The sequence below is a fragment of the Megalobrama amblycephala genome, linkage group LG16 (assembly GCF_018812025.1).
Source record: "Megalobrama amblycephala isolate DHTTF-2021 linkage group LG16, ASM1881202v1, whole genome shotgun sequence".
Lineage (NCBI taxonomy): Eukaryota > Metazoa > Chordata > Actinopteri > Cypriniformes > Xenocyprididae > Megalobrama > Megalobrama amblycephala.
In genome coordinates, this window is record NC_063059.1 from 41154476 (window position 1) to 41179945 (window position 25470).

General features: G+C 40.5%; 1 protein-coding gene across 4 annotated transcripts in view; it reads left to right on the forward strand.

Moving 5' to 3' along the window:
- Positions 1-25470, forward strand: part of LOC125248143 (diacylglycerol kinase delta-like) — a 45042-nt gene that overhangs the window by 15328 nt on the left and 4244 nt on the right. For all 4 annotated transcript variants that reach the window (XM_048159792.1, XM_048159794.1, XM_048159793.1 and 1 more), the window contains 24 exons: positions 5429-5533; positions 5860-5992; positions 11631-11737; positions 11868-11993; positions 12095-12197; positions 12608-12770; positions 12912-13020; positions 13333-13472; positions 13556-13640; positions 17004-17098; positions 17175-17274; positions 17384-17660; positions 18389-18520; positions 18591-18719; positions 18799-18892; positions 18975-19085; positions 21437-21533; positions 21859-21966; positions 22043-22156; positions 22264-22398; positions 22483-22637; positions 24189-24300; positions 24411-24503; positions 24682-24801. In XM_048159792.1, the coding sequence (XP_048015749.1) occupies positions 5429-5533; positions 5860-5992; positions 11631-11737; positions 11868-11993; positions 12095-12197; positions 12608-12770; positions 12912-13020; positions 13333-13472; positions 13556-13640; positions 17004-17098; positions 17175-17274; positions 17384-17660; positions 18389-18520; positions 18591-18719; positions 18799-18892; positions 18975-19085; positions 21437-21533; positions 21859-21966; positions 22043-22156; positions 22264-22398; positions 22483-22637; positions 24189-24300; positions 24411-24503; positions 24682-24801 (2943 nt within the window). The remainder of the gene's footprint in view (positions 1-5428; positions 5534-5859; positions 5993-11630; positions 11738-11867; positions 11994-12094; positions 12198-12607; positions 12771-12911; positions 13021-13332; positions 13473-13555; positions 13641-17003; positions 17099-17174; positions 17275-17383; positions 17661-18388; positions 18521-18590; positions 18720-18798; positions 18893-18974; positions 19086-21436; positions 21534-21858; positions 21967-22042; positions 22157-22263; positions 22399-22482; positions 22638-24188; positions 24301-24410; positions 24504-24681; positions 24802-25470) is intronic.

The following is a 25470-nucleotide window of genomic DNA, read 5'->3' on the forward strand; positions in this document are numbered from 1 at the left end:
ATATACGCAAACATGTTGTTGTTACATATTCATTTATGAAGGAGAAAAACAAGCGATTCATCTTGCTAACAATACAAAGTTTCAAACATTGTCTCAAATAATTTTCATATGCTCAGCAGGATTGATGAATTATGCTATTTTATTAACCACACTAAATGTTATATTGATATTTATATGTGGTTTATATAATGCATGCTTATTAAAGGAGAAGAGAAGTGTCTGTATCTGAGACATAATGTTTTAAACAAAAATTTGGGGTTGGTGAGGTTATTTTTAAAGAAACTAATGCAAAGATGCATTAAATTGATCAAAAGTGACAGTAAAGACTACAGTAAATAACTGTAAAATTGATACAAACATGAAATAACAACCAAACAAAACACCAAGAAAATCATGCCTTTTGTTGGGTATCTTTTGGTCTGAAGGGCTTTAAAGGTGCCCTAGAATGAAAAATTGAATTTACCTTGGCATAGTTGAATAACAAGAGTTCAGTACATGGAAATGACATACAGTGAGTCTCAAACTCCATTGTTTCCTCCTTCTTATATAAATCTCATTTGTTTAAAAGACCTCTGAAGAACACACGGATCTCAACATAACACCGACTGTTACGCAACAGTCGGGATCATTAATATGTACGACCCCAATATTTGCATATGCCAGCTCATGTTCAAGGCATTAGACAAGGGCAGCCAGTATTAACGTCTGGATCTGTGCACAGCTGAATCATCAGACTAGGTAAGCAAGCAAGAACAACAGCGAAAAATGGCAGATGGAGCAATAATAACTGACATGATCCATGATATCATGATATTTTTAGTGATATTTGTAAATTGTCTTTCTAAATGTTTCGTTAGCATGTTGCTAATGTACTGTTAAATGTGGTTAAAGTTACCATCGTTTATTACTGTATTCACGGAGACAAGAGAGCTGTCGCTATTTTAATTTTTTAAACACTTGCAGTCTGTATAATTCATAAACACAACTTCATTCTTTATAAATCTCTCCAACAGTGTGTAATGTTAGCTTTAGCCACGGAGCACTATCAAACTCATTCAGAATCAAATGTAAACATCCAAATAAATACTATACTTATGTGATTAGACATGCTGCATGACGAACACTTTGTAAAGATCCATTTTGAGGGTTATATTAGCTGTGTGAACTTTGTTTATGCTGTTTAAGGCAAGTGCGAGCTCCGGGGGCGGGGAGCACCAGATTTAAAGGGGCCGCAGCCTGAATCGGCGCATATTTAATGATGCCCCAAAATAGGCAGTTAAAAAAATGAATTAAAAAAAATCTATGGGGTATTTTGAGCTGAAACTTCACAGACATATTCAGGGGACACCTTAGACTTATATTACATCTTGTGAAAGAACGTTCTAGGGCACCTTTAATATAAGAAAAGCAATAAAGTTCATGCTACTTCAGGAGCCAGTTTGATTCAAATTATTGTATGTAATTTGAATCCAGATCAGATGAATATTGCTTGGACCGTCAGCTGGTTTTGCTCTGACAGATCCCAAGACATTGTGTGCTTCAGAAGACGTCATGAGTCTGTGTTGTGCAAGAGTTCAGCAGTGTCAGACTGTAATACATGCTGTGAAGTGTTGAAGTATAAAACTGATTTATATTTAAAGGCGAAGTCTGTCATCACTAATCAGAACTGCAAAAGATTTCAAACAGGATTCCGAACACTCCCCCTACCTGCCATTGGTCAGTCAAACAGATGGCCCCGCCCCCACACTCATTCCATTGGCCGAGTTAGAATTTGACAGCTGTTTTGAAAGCGTAACAAATCAAAGTGTTTTCACTTTTCAGTAAGTTAAACCATTGATGACTGACTCTGGTAATAGTTTACAACAAGTTTTCATTCTATAATGCCCCTTTTTCACAAGATGTAATGTAAGTCTCTGGTGTCTCCAGAATGTGTCTGTGAAGTTTCAGCTCAAAATCCCCCACAGATCATTTATTATAGCTTGTCAAATTTGCCCCTATTTGGGTGTGAGCAAAAACACGCTGTTTTTGTGTGTGTCCCTTTAAATGCAAATGAGCTGCTGCTCCAGAAGAGGGCGGAGCTTTAACAGCTCAACAACAACAAAGCTGGAGAATCTCACGCAGCCAAAATGAGGATTGTCAGTAACGGTGTTCAGCCTTACATTGTTCAAACCGGAGTCGACACTGATGGAGAGATTCAGGAAGAAGTTACAACTTTTAGACGTTTCTGAATGGTTAGTGGATAAATTTATGTAGTTGCTGTGGAGTTGATTCAACTCATCCACTAGCATGTCGTCATGTTAATCTTTTGTGCAAATCCAAATTTTGTGTTCTCGGGGGCGGGGTTTATGTAAATTTTAGGGTTTGTGATGTCACTAACCTGGGAAGAAGCTCGTTGTAGTCCCTACCAGCCCTACCAAGTGATTTCTGTAAAAGAAAATATCTCTCTTTGCATTGAACTTTGAGCGTCGTAACTTTGCAGATGTTGTTTATGCTCAAACAGCAACATTACACACTAACTAAAGTTAAAAAGTGATCAACCACCCCAATCAGATGGGCTTTTCACACTTGAACTTGTCAATATTTTGGGTTATCTTGTTTCATGCATTACAGTAATTAATCCACAGGGTTCAGCATAGTCAAAAGTCAGAGTTCATTTAAATAGCACCATTCATACAGATTAGTGTGAAACTGATATTTCATTAGGTGCATGATCAGATTAGAGTCGCAGCTGTGTGTTAAAGTCTTAAAAACAGGATATATTCAGCTTATGTAACTCAAGCCCAAAAGCTCTTCGAGTCGCATGACACGGTTCGGCTGGTGTTATGATAGCGCTGATAATGTGTGTTTGTGTGAGTGATAAAAGTGGCTTCGAGATCTACATCAAAGACATTAAGCAGACGCTCACTGACTCTCTCTCTCTTCCGCTGTGTGTCAGCTGATCCATGTGTCTGTATATTTTAGTTGGTTTTATGAGGCAGCTTGTGTACTCTTCTGCGGAATGAATAATATGATCGGTTTATATGTGTGTGTGTGTGCTGGCGGAGGAAAGGCGTGAGTTATTTTTATCCGTGTGGGAACAGAGGGTCTTTGTCTGCAGCTGAAGGAAACGGATTGGGAAGTTGACGTACGCACGGCCGCACACACACACACATGCTATTTTAGGCCTTTGAATGCTTGAAGGTTTGGCTGGTGTGGTATTTGAGTGATACAGCTGAAAAAGTTTGAGTTCCAGAGTTTTGAGTCCACTAGTAAACATGATTCTATTTTGCTTTCTAATTCTATTACAAATTCCAAACATAACATAAGATTTCAATCATCTATATACATATATACACACATACACTCAGAACTTTGGCAACTGTTCAATGAGCTTTTATTTGGTAACATTAGTTAACATACATTAGCTAACATGAAATAGCAAAGAACCATACATCTATGGCATTTATTAATTTTAGTTTCATGTTAATTTAAACTTTCATTAAAGGATTTTTAACCCTCTGGTGCTCTTCGCTCATTTTTTACCGAAAAATTTAACATTTAGCTTTTTTTAGAATTTTTTACTTGAAGTGTTGAAAATGAAGTACGATGAAGTAAAAAATAAAAAAATAAATAAAACAAAACTTAAAATTTTTCGTTTAAAAAATGAGCGAAGAGCACCATATAGTTAAAAAGTTGTTTACAAAAGTTGTTATGAAATAAAAGATTCTAAAAAAACAAAACATAAACTTTTTCGGTAAAAAATGAGCAAAGAGGGTTAAAAATGCTTTTACGAAACTTGGTATACAGTAAAAAAAATCAAAAAACGAAAAAAAAAAAAAAACGGAAATTTTTTCAGTAAAAAATGAGCGAAATGCTTTACAAAACTTGGTAAAAAATGTAACAAAAAAAAACAAATGAGAAAAAACAAAATCGGTAACAAATGAGTGAAGAGCACCAGAGGGTTAAAAATACTTTATGAAACTTGGTATACAGAAAAAAAAAAAAAAAAAAGTAACATTTTTGCAGTAAAAAAAAGGTTAAATGGTCCAAATTAGCATATTGGAAACGAATGGAAGACGAATTCCACCTAGTGGAAACTTTTGGTACTGCGCCCAAACAAAATCTTACTGAAAGCTCATTTTTTGAGATATCAAGATCAAATTTGGAACATAAATTGTTTAAATTTATGGTATTGATATTTAAAGTAAAATGTGTTTTTGTATATAAAATATTTCATACTGTATAAAAATTTAAAATAGTTTTTTTTTGCATTTTTCATAATAAATGTAAAATTCTGTAACTTTTTTAAAAGTTCTCTTTTTTTTTAAACTTTTTTTTTTTCACTTCAGAATAATTTGCCAAGTGTTGTCTTTAAAAAGAGATCAAAATAAAGTCTGTGCTCCAAAATATTCAAAATTTATGACAGTTTAAGTTGGAAATTTAATTTTCAGACCTATGCTCAAAAAGTGAATAAATGGATTATAAATACTGCATAAATATAATTTAGTACTCTAAAATCCAATATACAAAATATTAAATTAAAAACATTATTGAACTAAAATATAGTAGATCCATTTTGTTGAAATAAGCACCAGATGGTTAAAAACATTAATGCACCTTGAACCAAGATTGAACAACTGAATTTTGTATTAACTAACATTAGCAAAGATTAATAAATGCTGTAAAAAACATATTGCTCATTGTTAGTTCATGTCGGATATTGCATGAACCAGTGTTTGCAAATGAGACCTTATATCTAGTTAAAAATAATCTACACTTTTTCACACTGGTCATTATGAGTATTTATTCATTTTTATTTATATGCACCAATAGAAACTACATATAATTAAATCTTTTTAATATTTGAAGAATGCAGTCCTCAGTGAACATTTTTGAGTAATAATACAAACTTTTTGTTTGACGCACTCTTGAATTGACTTAAAGTGAGATGAACTGATCTTATTAACTGTAATGCTTTTTTGCTATGCAAAAACACACTCTCCTACTAATGAACTGCTGAAAAAGGAGACATGTGAAACTAATGTAATGTCACGGTATTTAGGTAAACTTAGTGGCCAAATAAAAAGCTCATTGCAATATTCCTCTTAGTGTTGAGTAATATCATATCGCCAGCAAAATCACTGTGAATATTTTTGATCTGTCACACAGCCCTAGTTGGCACCCTGTAAGTTGGATAACAAGAGCTCCTTGGTCGAGTCTGTGTGTGTGTGTGTGTGTGTGTGTGTGTGTGTGTGTGTGTGTGTGTGTGTGAACAGTGTGTTCCTTGTTCCTTGGCCTCAGTTGTAGGAGAAACACATGTTTCTGGTGCTCACACACACATTTAAGGTTATGTTTGGAGAAAGCAGCTTATGATACTTGAACAAATCTATTCCGATTTCTTCAGTTTCACATGACCGACTCCTGAGCTTTTCCCCCTCTCTCTCTGTAGGTAATCACTCCGTGTCGTCGGCTGATTCTGTGTGCGGAAAACAGGAAAGAAATGGAGGAATGGATCGCAGCACTGAAGAGTGTTCAGAACAGAGAACACTTTGAGGTGAGATTCTCCATCTGATGGAAAGTTTTTACCGTCTGTTTAGGACCGGGTTTATTAGAAATATATTACACCGCAGTCTCTATAAGCGGCAGAAAGCAGTGGAAAATCTTTGTAGACTCTGTGATCAAGTACTAATTATTCCACACACAAAATGAGACAGAATACAGTTCTGCGGGTGGATATTTAGTTTAATTGCTAGTAGTGACTGCTTCATATTTTTGTGGAAACTGATGAATAGAAAGTTCATCATTTATTTGAAATTGAAATCTTTAGTAACATTATAAACATCACTTTTGATCAGTTTAATGCTTGTGTCTCTGCTCTAGTCCACTCAGTTCAGTATGGATCATTTCTCTGGGATGCATAACTGGTACGCCTGTTCACACGCTCGCCCCACGTACTGTAACGTCTGCCGGGAGGCGCTGTCTGGAGTCACCTCTCACGGACTGTCCTGCGAAGGTCTGTTACTCTTCATCATGCATTTGATTTGATTGTTATAGAGGTTTCTGTGCTGATTTATGTTGAAGGGTTAGTTCACCCAAAAATGAAAATTCTGTAATCATGTACTCACCCTCATGTCATTCCACACATGTAAGACTTTCGTTCATCTTCAGAACACAAATGAAAATCTTTTTGATGAAATTGGAGAGATTTCTGTCCCTCCATTCACAGCTATGCAAATACCACTTCAACGCTTCAAAAAGTTCATAAAGAGAATGTAAAACTAATCCATGTGAATCGAGCAGTTTAGTCCACATTTTCTCAAGAGACCTTACTGCTTTATATAATGAACAGATTTAATTTAGGCTTTTATTCATTCTCGTGTTACGCAGCACGTTTGAGCTTCCTCAAGAACCAATGAGGTTCATTCTCGTGTTACGCAGCACGTTTGAGCTTCCTCAAGAACCAATGAGGTTCATTCTCGTGTTACGCAGCACGTTTGAGCTTCCTCAAGAACCAATGAGGTTCATTCTCGTGTTACGCAGCACGTTTGAGCTTCCTCAAGAACCAATGAGGTTCATTCTCGTGTTACGCAGCACGTTTGAGCTTCCTCAAGAACCAATGAGGTTCATTCTCGTGTTACGCAGCACGTTTGAGCTTCCTCAAGAACCAGTGAGGTTCATTCTCGTGTTACGCAGCACGTTTGAGCTTCCGCAAGAACCAATGAGGTTCATTCTGGTGTTACGCAGCACGTTTGAGCTTCCGCAAGAACCAATGAGGTTCATTCTGGTATTACGCAGCACGTTTGAGCTTCCGCAAGAACCAATGAGGTTCATTCTGGTGTTACGCAGCACGTTTGAGCTTCTGAAAGAACCAATGAGGTTCATTCTCGTATTACGCAGCACGTTTGAGCTTCTGAAAGAACCAATGAGGTTCATTCTCGTGTTACGCAGCACGTTTGAGCTTCTGAAAGAACCAATGAGGTTCATTCTCGTGTTACGCATCACATTTGAGCTTCCTCAAGAACCAATGAGATTCATTCTCGTGTTGCGCTGCACATTTGAGCTTCCTCAAGAACCAATGAGGTTCATTCTTGTGTTACGCAGCACGTTTGAGCTTCTGAAAGAACCAATTAGGTTCATTCTCGTGTTACGCATCACATTTGAGCTTCCTCAAGAACCAATGAGATTCATTCTCGTGTTGCGCAGCACGTTTGAGCTTCCTCAAGAACCAATGAGATTCATTCTCTTGTTACGCAGCACGTTTGAGCTTCAGCAAGAACCAATGAGGTTCATTCTTGTGTTATGCAGCATGTTTGAGCTTCAGCAAGAACCAATGAGGTTCATTCTGGTATTACGCAGCACGTTTGAGCTTCAGCAAGAACCCATGAGGTTAATTCATGTGTTACGCAGCACGTTTGAGCTTCAGCAAGAACCAATGAGGTTCATTCTCTTGTTACGCAGCACGTTTGAGCTTCAGCAAGAACCAATGAGGTTCATTCTGGTATTACGCAGCACGTTTGAGCTTCAGCAAGAACCAATGAGGTTCATTCTCTTGTTACGCAGCACGTTTGAGCTTCAGCAAGAACCAATGAGGTTCATTCTCTTGTTACGCAGCACGTTTGAGCTTCAGCAAGAACCAATTAGGTTCATTCTGGTATTACGCAGCACGTTTGAGCTTCAGCAAGAACCAATGAGATTCATTCTCTTGTTACGCAGCACGTTTGAGCTTCAGCAAGAACCAGTGAGGTTCATTCTGGTATTACGCAGCACGTTTGAGCTTCAGCAAGACCCAATGAGGTTCATTCTCTTGTTACGCAGCATGTTTGAGCTTCCTCAAGAACCCATGAGGTTCATTCATGTGTTACGCAGCACGTTTGAGCTTCAGCAAGAACCAATGAGGTTCATTCCCGTGTTACGCATCACGTTTGAGCTTCAGCAAGAACCAATGAGGTTCATTCTCATGTTACGCAGCACGTTTGAGCTTCAGCGAGAACCAATGAGGTTCATTCTCGTGTTACGCAGCACGTTTGAGCTTCAGCGAGAACCAATGAGGTTCATTCTCGTGTTACGCAGCACGTTTGAGCTTCAGCGAGAACCAATGAGGTTCATTCTCGTGTTACGCAGCACGTTTGAGCTTCAGCAAGAACCAATGAGGTTCATTCTCGTGTTACGCAGCACGTTTGAGCTTCTGAAAGAACCAATGAGGTTCATTCTCCTGTTACGCAGCACGTTTGAGCTTCAGCAAGAACCAATGAGGTTCATTCTCGTGTTACGCAGCACGTTTGAGCTTCAGCGAGAACCAATGAGGTTCATTCTCGTGTTACGCAGCACGTTTGAGCTTCAGCAAGAACCAAAGAGGTTCATTCTCGTGTTACGCAGCACGTTTGAGCTTCAGCAAGAACCAATGAGGTTCATTCTCGTGTTACGCAGCACGTTTGAGCTTCAGCAAGAACCAATGAGGTTCATTCTCGTGTTACGCAGCACATTTGAGCTTCTGAAAGAACCAATGAGGTTCATTCTCCTGTTACGCATCACATTTGAGCTTCCTCAAGAACCAATGAGGTTCGTTGTCATGTTACGCATCATGTTTGAGCTTCAGCAAGAACCAATGAGATTCATTCTCTTGTTACGCAGCACGTTTGAGCTTCAGCAAGAACCAATGAGGTTCATTCTGGTATTACGCAGCACGTTTGAGCTTCAGCAAGAACCAATGAGGTTCATTCTTGTGTTACGCAGCATGTTTGAGCTTCAGCAAGAACCAATGAGGTTAATTCATGTGTTACGCAGCACGTTTGAGCTTCAGCAAGAACCAATGAGTTTCATTCTCGTGTTACGCAGCACGTTTGAGCTTCAGCAAGAACCAATGAGGTTCATTCTGGTATTACGCAGCACATTTGAGCTTCAGCAAGAACCAATGAGGTTCATTCTCTTGTTACGCAGCACGTTTGAGCTTCAGCAAGAACCAATGAGGTTCATTCTGGTATTACGCAGCACGTTTGAGCTTCAGCAAGAACCAATGAGGTTCATTCTCTTGTTACGCAGCACGTTTGAGCTTCAGCAAGAACCAATGAGGTTCATTCTCTTGTTACGCAGCACGTTTGAGCTTCAGCAAGAACCAATGAGGTTCATTCTGGTATTACGCAGCACGTTTGAGCTTCAGCAAGAACCAATGAGATTCATTCTCTTGTTACGCAGCACGTTTGAGCTTCAGCAAGAACCAATGAGGTTCATTCTGGTATTACGCAGCACGTTTGAGCTTCAGCAAGAACCAATGAGGTTCATTCTGTTGTTACGCAGCATGTTTGAGCTTCCTCAAGAACCCATGAGGTTAATTCATGTGTTACGCAGCACGTTTGAGCTTCAGCAAGAACCAATGAGGTTCGTTCTCGTGTTACGCATCACGTTTGAGCTTCAGCAAGAACCAATGAGATTCATTCTCTTGTTACGCAGCACGTTTGAGCTTCTGCAAGAACCAATGAGGTTCATTCTCGTGTTACGCAGCACGTTTGAACTTCAGCAAGAACCAATGAGGTTCATTCTCGTGTTACGCAGCACGTTTGAACTTCAGCAAGAACCAATGAGGTTCATTCTCGTGTTACGCAGCACGTTTGAGCTTCTGAAAGAACCAATGAGGTTCATTCTCTTGTTACGCAGCACGTTTGAGCTTCAGCAAGAACCAATGAGGTTCATTCTTGTGTTACGCAGCACGTTTGAGCTTCCTCAAGAACCAATGAGGTTCATTTTCCTGTTACGCAGCACGTTTGAGCTTCAGCAAGAACCAATGAGGTTCATTCTTGTGTTACGCAGCACGTTTGAGCTTCTGAAAGAACCAATGAGGTTCATTCTCGTGTTACGCAGCACGTTTGAGCTTCCTCAAGAACCAATGAGGTTCATTCTCTTGTTACGCAGCACGTTTGAGCTTCCTCAAGAACCAATGAGGTTCATTCTTGTGTTACGCAGCATGTTTGAGCTTCCTCAAGAACCAATGAGGTTCATTCTCGTTACGCAGCACGTTTGAGCTTCCTCAAGAACCAATGAGGTTCATTCTTGTGTTACGCAGCACGTTTGAGCTTCTGAAAGAACCAATGAGGTTCATTCTCGTGTTACGCAGCACGTTTGAGCTTCAGCGAGAACCAATGAGGTTCATTCTGGTATTACGCAGCACGTTTGAGCTTCAGCAAGAACCAATGAGGTTCATTCTCTTGTTACGCAGCACGTTTGAGCTTCCGCAAGAACCAATGAGGTTCATTCTGGTATTACGCAGCACGTTTGAGCTTCAGCAAGAACCAATGAGGTTCATTCTCTTGTTACGCAGCATGTTTGAGCTTTCTCAAGAACCCATGAGGTTCATTCATGTGTTACGCAGCACGTTTGAGCTTCAGCAAGAACCAATGAGGTTCATTCTCGTGTTACGCATCACGTTTGAGCTTCAGCAAGAACCAATGAGATTCATTCTCTTGTTACGCAGCACGTTTGAACTTCAGCAAGAACCAATGAGGTTTATTCTCGTGTTACGCAGCACGTTTGAGCTTCAGCGAGAACCAATGAGGTTCATTCTCGTGTTACGCAGCACGTTTGAGCTTCAGCGAGAACCAATGAGGTTCATTCTCGTGTTACGCAGCACGTTTGAGCTTCAGCAAGAACCAATGAGGTTCATTCTCGTGTTACGCAGCACGTTTGAGCTTCAGCAAGAACCAATGAGGTTCATTCTTGTGTTACGCAGCACGTTTGAGCTTACGCAGCACTGAAAGAACCAATGAGGTTCATTCTCGTGTTACGCAGCACGTTTGAGTTTGAGCTTACGCAGCACGTTTGAGCTTCAGCGAGAACCAATGAGGTTCATTCTCGTGTTACGCAGCACGTTTGAGCTTCAGCAAGAACCAATGAGGTTCATTCTCGTGTTACGCAGCACGTTTGAGCTTCAGCAAGAACCAATGAGGTTACCAGCACGTTTGAGGTTACGCAGCACGTTTGAGCTTCAGCAAGAACCAATGTTACGCAGCACGTTTGAGCTTCCTCAAGAACCAATGAGGTTCATTCTCCTGTTACGCATCACATTTGAGCTTCAGCTCAAGAACCAATGAGATTCATTCTCGTGTTGCGCAGCACGTTTGAGCTTCCTCAAGAACCAATGAGGTTCGTTCTCATGTTACGCATCATGTTTGAGCTTCAGCAAGAACCAATGAGATTCATTCTCTTGTTACGCAGCACGTTTGAGCTTCAGCAAGAACCAATGAGGTTCATTCTGGTATTACGCAGCACGTTTGAGCTTCAGCAAGAACCAATGAGGTTCATTCTTGTGTTACGCAGCACGTTTGAGCTTCAGCAAGAACCAATGAGGTTAATTCATGTGTTACGCATCATGTTTGAGCTTCAGCAAGAACCAATGAGATTCATTCTCTTGTTACGCAGCACGTTTGAATCTTCTGAAAGAACCAATGAGGTTCATTCTCGTGTTACGCAGCACGTTTGAGCTTCTGCTAGAACCAGTGAGGTTAATTCTCAGATTTCATTTAAAATATCTTCATTTGTGTTTTGAAGATGAACAAAAATCTTATTGGTTTAGAAAGACATGAGGGTGAGTAAATGATTTATTTTTTATTTTTAGGTGAACTAACCATTTAACTTGACTGAAAACTTTGTGTGTTGTACAGTGTGCAAGTTCAAGGCTCACAAGCGTTGTGCGGTCAGAGCCACTAATAACTGCAAATGGACGACTCTGGCCTCCATCGGCAAAGACATACTGGAGGATGAGGATGGGGTGAGCGTTATTTTTGCTATGCTACACTTTTTTCTTGTTTTGTGATAGGGTGGTTAGGGTTATATCCATTTTGTGTAAGAAGGTCAGGTAATTTCTGAACTTGTAATTAACACCTTTGTAAACTCGTTAGATCTCGATGCCTCACCAGTGGCTGGAGGGGAATCTGCCCGTCAGTGCCAAATGCACTGTGTGCGATAAAACCTGCGGCAGCGTTTTGAGACTTCAGGACTGGCGCTGTTTGTGGTGTAAAGCTATGGTGAGTGTGTGAAAGTTCATGATTTTCTGACATTTATTAATGTTATGCTACACATTTAATGGAAGACAAAGATGACAATCAACTGTGTGTACTTTCTCCAGGTGCATGCTGGGTGCAAAGACCAGCTCTCTTCTAAGTGTCCGTTGGGTCAGTGTAAAGTCTCCGTGATTCCACCCACTGCCCTCAACAGCATCGACTCGGACGGTGAGCATCCAATCAGAGCGTTCCCTCAGTATCAACCAATCAGAGCACTTCTGCAAAATCAACTCGTCAGAATACTTTCCCAGAGATGACCAATCAGAGTGAAATCAGAGCGATCTCATGGAAATATCCAATCAGAGCGCTCCGTCAGAAATAGCTCGTATCTAAAAATCACCTCACAGAAATGACCAATTATGGCTTTATGTCAGGAATAGTTCAGAACATGAAGAACTCACATGCTCTAGACTGAAGATTCAAAATGATGCATGTTTAAAGTTTAAGCTTTTAAACTTTAAGTATTTTTCGTTGTTAGTTCATGTTAACTTATAGAACCTTATTGTAAAGTGTTACCGGATAAATAATACTAAAATAACACTGTGAAACTGCAACCTCTCTCTTGTGTGTGTTTGTAGGGTTTTGGAAGGCGACGTGTCCTCCGACCTGCACCAGCCCGTTGTTGGTGTTCGTGAACAGTAAAAGTGGAGATAATCAGGGCGTGAAGTTTCTACGGCGGTTCAAACAGCTGTTGAACCCTGCACAAGTGTTTGATCTGATGAATGGAGGGCCACATCTGGGGTAAGACACACACACACACACACACACACACACACACACACACACAAATATCCACTCAGACAATAAAAAAAAAATCGATAATCTTGCATTTTTTTTCTTGCAATTGACATGTTTACATGTGTTTGTGTGTGTCTGTCGCAGCTTGCGTCTGTTTCAGAAGTTCGACACATTTCGTATTCTGGTGTGTGGAGGAGACGGCAGTGTCGGATGGGTTTTATCAGAGATAGATGCTCTGACGTTACACAAACAGGTAAACAAACACAACAGACACTGAATCATACTGCAGTGTACTAACTTGTACTAACTACAGATAATACTACACCAGCTGTGGTTAACGGCATACTGGAACATTAATAAATCACATGCACTGATACTAATATGCTGTACTATACAGGATGAACAGAGTTCAGACACATTTTCTGTGCTTATACTGCCTTCTGGTGGTGCTTTTCAGTTCATGCATTTCCTGTGAATTGAATCAGTTATCTTGGGTTTGTTGCTAGTTACTGTTTGAGCCACAGGTTCATGTCTAGAGTTTGATGTTTTGATGTGGCGTCCGCAGTGCCAGCTGGGCGTGCTTCCGCTGGGAACAGGAAATGACCTGGCCAGAGTTTTGGGGTGGGGCTCGGCGTGTGATGACGACACACAGTTACCGCAGATCCTGGAAAAACTGGAGAGAGCCAGTACCAAGATGCTTGACAGGTCAGTTTGTGTGCCTGAAGTATCTGTCAGTCACAGTCTGTCTCAGTCCTTGACAAACCATCCAACGCTTTTATTTCTCGTAGATGGAGTATTATGGTATATGAGACCAAGTTACCACGGCAACACTCCAGCTCCACGGTAACCGAGGACTGCAGTGAGGACTCAGAGGTAATGCTGATTTAAAAGGACAGTTCACCCTAAAATGAAACTTAAATCATCATTTACTCACCTTGTCATATGCCCTACTTTCTTGTATGGACCACTAAAGGAGAATTAAAAAAAAAGTCCCGCTCATTCGAGAATTAAAATGAAAACTATAATTGTATATAAATATATCATGAAAACTTTAAAGTAAGGCTGCATGATTAATTGTAATTAAACTGAAATCATGACTCGGCACGATTATCAAATCGTGATTTAATTAAATAAATTTATGTGTTTCAAAGTGAAGCGTGGCAGTGAGATCTTGAAAATAAAAAAAATTATAAAATGAAATTATTTTTATAATAATATTTTTTAATACTTTCCCACCCTTTATTTATTTACAATTGAATAATCAGTATCTTACATCAAAATCTTGTATTTCAAAAGATCAAACTTGCTGCTCTGATTGGCTGTTCTGTGTTTCCTCTCTTCCCATCGGCTGTTCTGTGTTTCCTCTTTTCCCATCGGCTGTTCTGTGTTTCCTTTCTTCCCACCGGCTGTTCTGTGTTTCCTCTCTTCCCATCGGTTGTTCTGTGTTTCCTCTCTTCCCATCGGCTGTTCTGTGTTTCCTCTTTTCCCATCGGCTGTTCTGTGTTTCCTTTCTTCCCACCGGCTGTTCTGTGTTTCCTCTTTTCCCAACGGCTGTTCTGTGTTTCCTCTCTTCCCATCGGCTGTTCTGTGTTTCCTCTCTTCCCATCGGCTGTTCTGTGTTTCCTCTTTTCCCATCGGCTGTTCTGTGTTTCCTTTCTTCCCACCGGCTGTTCTGTGTTTCCTCTTTTCCCAACGGCTGTTCTGTGTTTCCTCTCTTCCCAACGGCTGTTCGGTGTTTCCTCTCTTCCCAACGGCTGTTCTGTGTTTCCTCTCTTCCCAACGGCTGTTCTGTGTTTCCTCTCTTCCCATCGGCTGTTCTGGCTTTCCTCTCTTCCCAACGGCTGTTCGGTGTTTCCTTTCTTCCCATCGGCTGTTCTGTGTTTCCTCTTTTCCCAACGGCTGTTCTGTGTTTCATCTCTTCCCAACGGCTGTTCGGTGTTTCCTCACTTCCCATCGGCTGTTCTGGGTTTCCTCTCTTCCCAACGGCTGTTCTGTGTTTCCTCTCTTCCCAACGGCTGTTCGGTGTTTCCTCTCTTTCCCATCGACTGTTCGGTGTTTCCTTTCTTCCCATCGGCTGTTCTGTGTTTCCTCTTTTCCCAACGGCTGTTCTGTGTTTCCTTTCTTCCCATCGGCTGTTCTGTGTTTCCTCTTTTCCCAACGGCTGTTCTGTGTTTCCTTTCTTCCCAACGGCTGTTCTGTGTTTCCTCTCTTCCCATCGGCTGTTCTGGGTTTCCTTTCTTTCCAACGGCTGTTCTGTGTTTCCTTTCTTCCCATCGGCTGTTCGGTGTTTCTTCTTTTTCCAACGGCTGTTCTGTGTTTCCTCTCTTCCCATCGGCTGTTCTGTGTTTCCTTTCTTCCCATCGGCTGTTCGGTTTTTCCTCTCTTCCCAACGGCTGTTCGGTGTTTCCTCTCTTCCCATCGGCTGTTCTGTGTTTCCTCTCTTCCCAACGGCTGTTCTGTGTTTCCTCTCTTCCCATCGGCTGTTCTGTGTTTCCTTTCTTCCCATCGGCTGTTCGGTGTTTCCTCTCTTCCCAACTGCTGTTCTGTGTTTCCTTTCTTCCCATCGGCTGTTCGGTGTTTCCTCTCTTCCCATCGGCTGTTCTGTGTTTCCTTTCTTCCCATCGGCTGTTCTGTGTTTCCTCTCTTCCCAACTGCTGTTCTGTGTTTCCTTTCTTCCCATCGGCTGTTCGGTGTTTCCTCTCTTCCCATCGGCTGTTCTGTGTTTCCTTTCTTCCCATCGGCTGTTCGGTCTTTCCTCTCTTCCCAACGGCTGTTCTGGGTTTCCTCTCTTCCCATCGGCTGTTCTGTGTTTCCTTTCTTCCCATCGGCTGTTCGGTGTTTCCTCTCTTCCCAACTGCTGTTCTGTGTTTCCTTTCTTTCCATCGGCTGTTCTGTGTTTCCTCTCTTCCCATCGGCTGTTCTGTGTTTCCTTTCTTCCCATCGGCTGTTCTGTGTTTCCTTTCTTCCCATCGGCTGTTCTGTGTTTCCTCTCTTCCCAACTGCTGTTCTGTGTTTCCTTTCTTCCCATCGGCTGTTCGGTGTTTCCTCTCTTCCCATCGGCTGTTCTGTGTTTCCTTTCTTCCCATCGGCTGTTCGGTGTTTCCTCTCTTCCCAACGGCTGTTCTGGGTTTCCTCTCTTCCCATCAGCTGTTCTGTGTTTCCTTTCTTCCCATCGGCTGTTCGGTGTTTCCTCTCTTCCCAACTGCTTTTCGGTGTTTCCTCTCTTCCCAACTGCTGTTTGGTGTTTCCTCTCTTCCCATTGGCTGTTCTGGTTTCCTCTCTTCCCAACGGCTGTTCTGGTTTCCTCTCTTCCCAACGGCTGTTCTGGTTTCCTCTCTTCCCAACGGCTGTTCGGTGTTTCCTCTCTTCCCAACTGCTGCTCTGGGTTTCCTCTCTTCTCATTGGCTGTTCTGGTTTCCTCTCTTCCCATCGGCTGTTCTGGTTTCCTCTCTTCCCAACGGCTGTTCTGTGTTTCCTCTCTTCCCAAGTGCTTTTCGTGTTTCCTCTCTTCCCAACTGCTTTTCGGTGTTTCCTCTCTTCCCATTGGCTGTTCTGTGTTTCCTCTCTTCCCAACTGTTGTTCGGTGTTTCCTCTCTTCCCATTGGCTGTTCTGTGTTTCCTCTCTTCCCAACGGCAGTTTGGTGTTTCTTCTTTTCCCATCGTCTGTTCTGTGTTTCCTCTCTTCCCATTGGCTGTTCTGTGTTTCCTCTCTTCCCAACGGCAGTTTGGTGTTTCCTCTTTTCCCATCGTCTGTTCTGTGTTTCCTCTCTTCCCATTGGCTGTTCTGTGTTTCCTCTCTTCCCAACGGCAGTTTGGTGTTTCCTCTTTTCCCATCGTCTGTTCTGTGTTTCCTCTCTTCCCAACGGCTGTTCGGTGTTTCCTCTCTTCCCAAGTGCTTTTCGTGTTTCCTCTCTTCCCAACTGCTGTTCGGTGTTTCCTCTCTTCCCATTGGCTGTTCTGTGTTTCCTCTCTTCCCAACTGCTGTTTGGTGTTTCCTCTCTTCTCAACGGCTGTTCGGTGTTTCCTCTTTTCCCATCGTCTGTTCTGTGTTTCCTCTCTTCCCATTGGCTGTTCTGGGTTTCCTCTCTTCCCAATGGCAGTTTGGTGTTTCTCTTTTCCCATCGTCTGTTCTGTGTTTCCTCTCTTCCCATTGGCTGTTCTGGGTTTCCTCTCTTCCCAATGGCAGTTTGGTGTTTCTCTTTTCCCATCGTCTGTTCTGTGTTTCCTCTGTTCCAGGTGCAGCACATTCTGACCTATGAAGACTCCGTTGCTGCTCATCTCTCCAAAATCTTGACGTCCGATCAGCACTCTGTGGTCATTTCCTCTGCCAAGTACGTACTGTATATGTAAGCAACAGTGTGTATTTCTGTTCGTTGCAGCCTGCTTATCTAAAAGCATGTTTTTCAGAGTTTTGTGTGAGACGGTAAAGGACTTTGTTGCGAAAGTGGGACGTGCATACGAGAAGAACACAGAAAATTCAGAAGAATCAGAGGCCATGGCTAAAAAGGTCAGCTGTGATTGGCTATTAGATGACATGCTGTTTTGTGATTGGCTTTTGAAAGCTGGAAGTATTTTGTGATTGGCTGATGAATTACTCAGGATGTTTTTGTATGCAGTGTTGTGTGCTTAAAGAAAAGTTGGACTCATTACTGAAGACGCTTAACGAGGAAGCCCAGGCCACCAGTGTGATGACTGCGCCTCCGCCCACCATCGCAGAGGAGCAGGTTGATGGGGAGGGTGTGGTGTTGGCTCCGCCCACTGCCCCGCCCACAGTCACAGCTCCTTGTTCTCCTCGACCGCCTGCCGCCATCTTCAAACCTCGTGAGCAGCTGATGTTACGCGCCAACAGCCTGAAGAAAGCCATCAGACAAATCATAGAGCACACGGAGAAAGGTAAATGAAAAAGAGAAAAAAGGTGCTTCACCTCATTTGATATTGACATTTGAACATATAAAAAAAATCAGACTTTTTCGTGTTTAAGTGTTATTATCGGGTCCCTGGTGCATCTACCAATCCAGAAAACGTGAAAAAGAAAAACCCAGTAACTTGTTTTGGCAAGCCTTTGTCTGCAAACATGTGAAAAAATGAGCCGCTCAGATTTCACTCCCGTGGTGACATAGGAAGGGGATCTTATTATAATATTACCGGCCCTTAATATGCATGTTTCCACCCACGGCGCCACCATTTTTGTTTTCGCACGCGAAAACGATGTACCAGTTAAGTTTTGAACCACATAGTAGTTATTTCTGTGTTAGAAATATTCAAATGATCACAGAAGTACTGAGATAAAAGATTATAGTTAGGATATAAACACTGATGTCTACGAAAGTGATCAAAATGGAGCAAATCGCCTTTTGAAACTAACTTGGCACTTCAAATAATGGTTAAAACAATTACATCGTTACACCACTAGGTGGCGACAAGTGACTGTTGAAAATTATATAAGTCATTGAATCATTCATTCAAAAGATTCGTTCAAAAACACTGATTCGTCCAGTAATGAAACAAGTATTTATTAATGAGCCATTGAATTCATTCAAAAACATTTTTTTAAATAATTCATTCAAATAAATTAAACATTTGTCCAGCAATTAATATTCTGTCATGATCTGGTCTTTCAGCGGTGGATGAACAGAACGCTCAAACGGAGGAAGGTTTGCCCTCACTGCCTGCGGAGGATGAAGATGAGGATGATGATGCTGAGCGATCATCTCTGCTGTCATACAGCAACAGAACGCGAGCCAGCAGAAGAGGTGAGGCTCTTGAAACGTGCAAACACTCGTTCCTGAAGTACAGCGTCACTCATTTTTCTCTCTATCTCAGTGTCTAAGACTCCATGTGAGAAGCTCATCAGTAAAGAACGCCTATCCATAGGCAGCTCCGCCTCACTTCCTGCACAGACAGGAAGTAGGGAGAACATGCCCATGCTGAACACCAAGATCCTCTACCCAAGTAAGAGCAGCAGTCGTCAGTGAGTCGGCAGAGTCGTTGATGTTGTTCAGAAGCTCATGATGTGTGTTTTCGTGTGCAGGTCTCAGGGCGGGTGTGTCGGGCTCTTTCAGCGGGTCAGTGATCAGCAGGCTGTTGGTCAACGCCGACCCGTTCAGCTGTGATCCAGAGAACCTGTGAGTCACATGATCTTTTTATTCATCTAGTCAACAATGTCCTTAAAATGGACTGATGCGAGAGTGCCTCTTTGTATTTTAGGGATCTGTACACAGAGAAATGTGTGATGAATAATTATTTTGGAATCGGTCTGGACGCCAAAATCTCTCTGGACTTCAACAATAAACGCGATGAGCATCCGGAGAAATGCAGGTATGCAAACTTCAGCATCTGATCATGATGTTTTGAGAGTCTCTTCTGCTCTCAAAGGTCTTGTGAGGGCCACATGTCCTCACTAATCTAGGGAAATCATGTTCATGTCTTTCTTCTGTGGAAAAGAAATGAAGGTTTTTGAGGAAAACATTCCAGGATTTTTCTCCATATAGTGGACTTCACTGGGGTTCAACGAGTTGAAGGTCCAAATGTCAGTTTCAGTGCAGCTTCAAAGAGCTCTACATGATCCCAGACGAGGAATAAGAGTCTAATCTAGAGAAACCATCGGCCATTTTCTAAAAAAATAAAAAAATATATACTTTTTAACCATAAATGCTCGTCTTGCACTGCTCTGTGGAAAGGTCACATTTTCTCCTCCAACTTCAAAATTGTCCAACATTGTTTTACCTTTTTTTGTAAAGGGTTTGACTTAGTCTTTGCATGTTCGCTTTGTAAACACTGGATCTGTTCTTCCGCCTTCGTCACACGTGATCTTTCTAACATGATTACGTAATGGGTGGCGCATCACAGAGCAGTGCAAGACGAGCATTTATGGTTAAAAAGTATAAAATTTTTATTTTTTTTAGAAAATGAGCAACAGTTTCTCTAGATAAGACTCTTATTCCTCGTCTGGGATCATGTAGAGCTCTTTGAAGCTGATCTGAAACTGACATTTGGACCTTCAACCCGTTGAACCCCAGTGAAGTCCACTATATGGAGAAAAATCCTGGAATGTTTTCCTCAAAAACCTTCATTTCTTTTCAACTGAAGAAAGAAAGACATGAACATCTTGGATGACATGGGGGTGAGTAAATTATCAGGAAATTTTAATTCTGAAGTGAACTAATCCTTTAAGAGATATAATTACTCCATAGCGCCATCGAGCGTCCAAGTGTTAGGCTTTTAAGTATCTGTTAATGGTAAATATATGTATCTTATGAGCTTTGACTTATCATTAGGGTATTAGGAAGGTTGTTCTTTGTGAAACTGCCTAAAACACTATGCATTGTAAAAACAAATACATTTAAAGGTGCCCTAGAAATAAAAATTTAATTTATATTGGCATAGTTGAATAACAAGAGTTCAGTACATGGAAATGACATACAGTGAGTCTCAAACTCCATTGTTTCCTCCTTCTTATATAAATCTCATTTGTTTAAAAGACCTCCGAAGAACAGGCGAATCTCAACATAACACCGACTGTTTTACGTAACAGTCGGGATCATTAATATGTACGCCTCCAATATTTGCATATGCCAGCCCATGTTCAAGGCATTAGACAAGGGCAGCCAGTATTAACGTCTGGATCTGTGCACAGCTGAATCATCAGACTAGGTAAGCAAGCAAGAACAATAGTGAAAAATGGCAGATGGAGCAATAATAACTGACATGATCCATGATAACATGATATTTTTAGTGATATTTGTGAATTGTCTTTCTAAATGTTTCGTTAGCATGTTGCTAATGTACTGTTAAATGTGGTTAAAGTTACCATCGTTTCTTACTGTATTCACGGAGACAAGAGCCGTCGTTATTTTCATTTGTAAACACTTGCAGTCTGTATAATTCATAAACACAACTTCATTCTTTATAAATCTCTCCAACAGTGTGTAATGTTAGCTTTAGCCGCGGAGCACTATCAAACTCATTCAGAATCAAATGTAAACACCTAAATAAATACTGTACTTATGTGATTAGACATGCTGCATGACGAACACTTTGTAAAGATCCATTTTGAGGGTTATATTAGCTGTGTGAACTTTGTTTATGCTGTTAAAGGCAAGCGCGAGCTCCAGGGGAGGGGGAGCGTGAGCATTTAAAGGGGCCGCAGCCTAAATTGCCTCATATTTAATGATTCCCCAAAATAGGCAGTTAAAAAAATTAATAAAAAAAAAAAATCTATGGGGTATTTTGAGCTGAAACTTCACAGACACATTCAGGGGACACCTTAGACTTATATTACATCTTTTAAAAAGACGTTCTACGGCACCTTTAATTGAGTTTGAAAACATTGAAATGTGCAGATTGATTGATTTTGATTAAAAATGTCTAAAATACAAGGAAGGAAAATAGTGAACAAGGAGGGGATGAAAAAAAATGTGAAATGAACAGACTGAGAACTTAATATTATTAGATAAACACATATTTGGACAAAGTTTTCCTTTGGGATCATTTGCAGTTGGAAAAAAAAGGTAATAAATCAATTTTATTGCAATACTCAGCATATTGCAAGATGCGTAAATCGCAATAATATCATGTCATTGCTTAAGAATTTTGATAATATCATATCTTGGGGCCTCTGGTGATTGATTCCCATCTCTAATAACGTGTGTGTGTGTGTGTGTGTTTAGGAGTCGGACTAAGAACATGATGTGGTACGGAGTCCTGGGAACCAGAGAACTTCTGCACAGAACATACAAGAACCTGGAACAGAGAGTTCTGCTGGAGGTGAGTGTCTCCAGAATGTGTCGTTGAAGTTTCAGCTCAAAATCCCCCACAGATCATTTATTATAGCTTGTCAAATTTGCCTCTATTTGGGTGTGACCAAAAACACGCCATTTTTGTGTGTGTCCCTTTAAATGCAAATGAGCTGCTGCTCCAGAAGAGGGCGGAGCTTTAACAGCTCAACAACAACAAAGCTGGAGAATCTCACGCAGCCAAAATGACGACGGTGTTCAGCCTTACATTGTTCAAACCGGAGTCGACACTGATGGAGAGACTCCATGTTTACAAGATGAATCGACCTAACCTGAGTGTGTGTGTGTGTTTGTAGTGTGACGGCAGGCCGATCCCTCTTCCCAGTCTCCAAGGAATCGCTGTGTTGAATATTCCCAGTTACGCAGGAGGAACAAACTTCTGGGGCGGAACTAAAGAGGACGACGTAAGTTTGTGCTTCTCCTTCCTGTGTGGAATACTGAAGCGTTTGTGTTTCTCATGCTCCGTGTGTTTGTTTACAGACGTTCACGGCGCCGTCGTTTGACGATAAGATCCTGGAGGTGGTGGCTGTGTTCGGCAGCATGCAGATGGCTGTTTCTAGAGTTATTAATCTACAGCACCACCGTATCGCACAGGTACACACTCGTGTTTTGTCATGTTTAGCTCACTACAGTTTTTTCACCAAAATATGGTTAACTAGTACACAGATATGATTTGTAAGGAGTGTTTGTGTCTTCATCAGTGTCGGACAGTGAAGATCACGATTCTGGGAGATGAAGGTGTACCTGTGCAGGTGGACGGAGAGGCCTGGATCCAACCGCCGGGATACATTCGGATCCACCACAAGAACCGCACACAAACCCTCACCAGAGACCGGGTCAGTGCGCACGAGCGGCATCATGGGGACTCGAGATGAGGCTCTCGGATAATAAAACTCAACTCAAATATGGCTGTTTTGCAGGCGTTCGAAAACACTCTGAAGTCGTGGGAGGATAAACAGAGAGGGGAGATTCCTCGGCTGGTCTCCCAGCATGCATCGCAGCCGGAGATCGTGTCTGAAGAGGAAACCACTCAGATCAGCCTGTTCGGACAGGCGGCCGGGGCGCTGATACACAGGTACACAGATCTGATGTTCAGGTTTGAGCATTCAAATACATGTACATGGGTCAATATAATGAAGATATAATTAATTTTTGAAGTGTTAACAATGAGATTATGTGGTTTTTATAATCAATTAACTCTGCTTTTGTCATTTTTTACAAGATGGACAAAGTTTGTCACCAAAAAAGTCATTCGGTTTAACCAAAATTTCGGTTTTACCGAATGACACTTTTGGTTATACTGAATGATGATATTTTCAAACAGTGCTAACAGGCTGATATCTAGCTAGCTAACAAAAGGACAATCAAATATTTTATATTTAGTTTTTAAGTTTTACTTAAGTTTTTTTTAAGTTTTTAAAATTTTACAACATTTTTCATGTTTTATAGCGGTTGTACCGAATGAGCAAAAACATGAATTTTGCAAATAGTTAAAAGAGAGTTAGTTACTTTGCTTCATCACCATGTGGCCCTTTGCAGGTGTCTGAATGATGTCACATCCTGTCACATGATATTGACCACATGACTTGATCCAAAATGGTCCCTTTATATTGGTTACTCCGAATGACATCAATGAAATTCATTTTTCCGACTTCTACACATGTACACATTTGTAACGTCTATTTGATGCTTTTCTCATTTAACACAATAATGACTTTAAATTTTGGAGGTAATTTCACAGCCAAATTTGATGTGCAATTGATTCACGATTAACTAGATTAATTAATCACCACATCATGTAATTAATCAAATAAAAAATATTTAATACATGCCATTTCTTTGATATTATTTGTGAAATTTACTAGCGATTTCTGAGTGAAAATTTTCAAAGTAACCTATTTTTTTTTAAATCGATTAATTCCCACTGTTAATAGTAATTATGATTAAAAATACAAATATTTAACAAAATAAGAAATATATTATAATAACACTATTGTACTGTAAAATAAAAAACGAGTAATAAAATTTATTTTATTTTAAATTAAAATTTGTCTTAATTTCTCCATTACCATTACATGAATTTTTCAAATAGTTAAGAGAGAGTTAGTTACTTTGCTTCACGACCATGTGGTCCTTTGCAGGTGTCTGAATGATGTCACATCCGGTCACATGATATTGACCACATGACTTGATCCAAAATGGTCCCTTTATATTATATTGGTTACTCCAAATGACATCAATGAAATAAATTTTTCTGGACATCCTTTTTTAACGACTTCTACACATAATTTTAACAGCATGTTGCACTATGTTGATATATGAAGTTATAAAATCATGCCAGAATAAAACATATTTACATTTATTACATTTTAAGATATTTTAATCACAAATGAAATGGCTGTATTGGCCTTTGAACGGTTAAACCGAATGACCTTTTGACACTTCAAAATCTTTAAAACACCTTTATATGTCGCAAAATATAATTAAAACCTTTTGGGTTCAATAAAAGAGATTTAGTTGTACATACTTTGGATGTCATATCTTTGTTTTTATTATTATTAAGGCCTTTGGACATAAAAATGACCCATCACATATATACTTAACATGTTTAAATGTGTGTGTTTAGTATCAGGGAAGTGGCAGAGTCTCATCACACCATCGAGCAGGAATTGGCTCACGCGGTCAACGCCAGCTCTAAAGCCATGGACCTGGTGTACGCCAACTCCAAAAGCAGCGGGGTGAGTGGCGTCTGTCAGCTGTCAATCACAGCGTGTTGGTTATGACTGCTCTCGTTTGGTTCAGATTCAAATGAGTGTATATCCGTGAATTGACGTGTGTGTGTTTGTAGGGTTTGACCTGTAACGTTGTGATGGAGATGGTCAGTAACGTCAAAGCTCTGCACAGCGAGACCGAACTGCTGCTCACGGGAAAGATGTGCCTGGTGAGTGAATCCTGCAGAGAAATGAGTGTGTTTACTGCATCAGAGACGGTATGAGGGAGAGGAGGCGGGACGCTTGAGGAAAAATGAATGGGAGAAATTGTACCGCCAATTTCCTGGATGATCATTTACACCTGGATAATGACCGTGGGAAACACTTTGTCCATTTGTGTCTCTGCAGCAGTTGGATCCTCCTCAGAGAGATCAGCTCAGTGGTGCGCTGGCTTCTGTCACTCAAGAGTTACGCAGACTGACGGACATCAGCTGGCTCGGTCAGCTCATCGACCCGGCCGACGACGAGGTGACGCACCGCTCTTTTTAGGGTGTTTTGGTGTCTGTATTCTAGGGCTGCATGATACTGAAAAAAACTGATATTCAGTTTTTCTGTTATATAAATTGCAGTAAAAAACAAAAATACAGGAATTTTCAGCAGTTGACTTGAATAGCTGTACTTGGAAATTCTTGGTGAGTTCATCTGCATAGAAAACATTTACTTTTTACTCTGAAGACTTTTATTAATGGTAAAATCCTGAACTTGTAAATAAAAAAAGATTACTGGAGCAAGTTTTACAAGAAATTTCAGTAAAAAACATCTATTTGATGCTTTTCTCATTTAACACAATAATGACTTTAAATTTTGGAGGTAATTTCACAGCCAAATTTGATGTGCAATTAATTCGCGATTAACTAGATTAATTAAACGCCACATCATGTAATTAATTAAATAAAAAATATTTAATACTTGCCATTTCTTTGATATTATTTTTGAAATTTACTAGCGATTTTTGAGTGAAAAATTTCAAAGTAAATCCCACACCTATTGTTTTTTTTAAATCGATTAATTCCCACTGTTAATAGTAATTATGATTAAAAATACAAATATTTAACAAAATAAGAAATATTTTATAATAACACTATTGTACTGTAAAATAAAAAAATGAGCAATAACATTTATTTTATTTTAAATTAA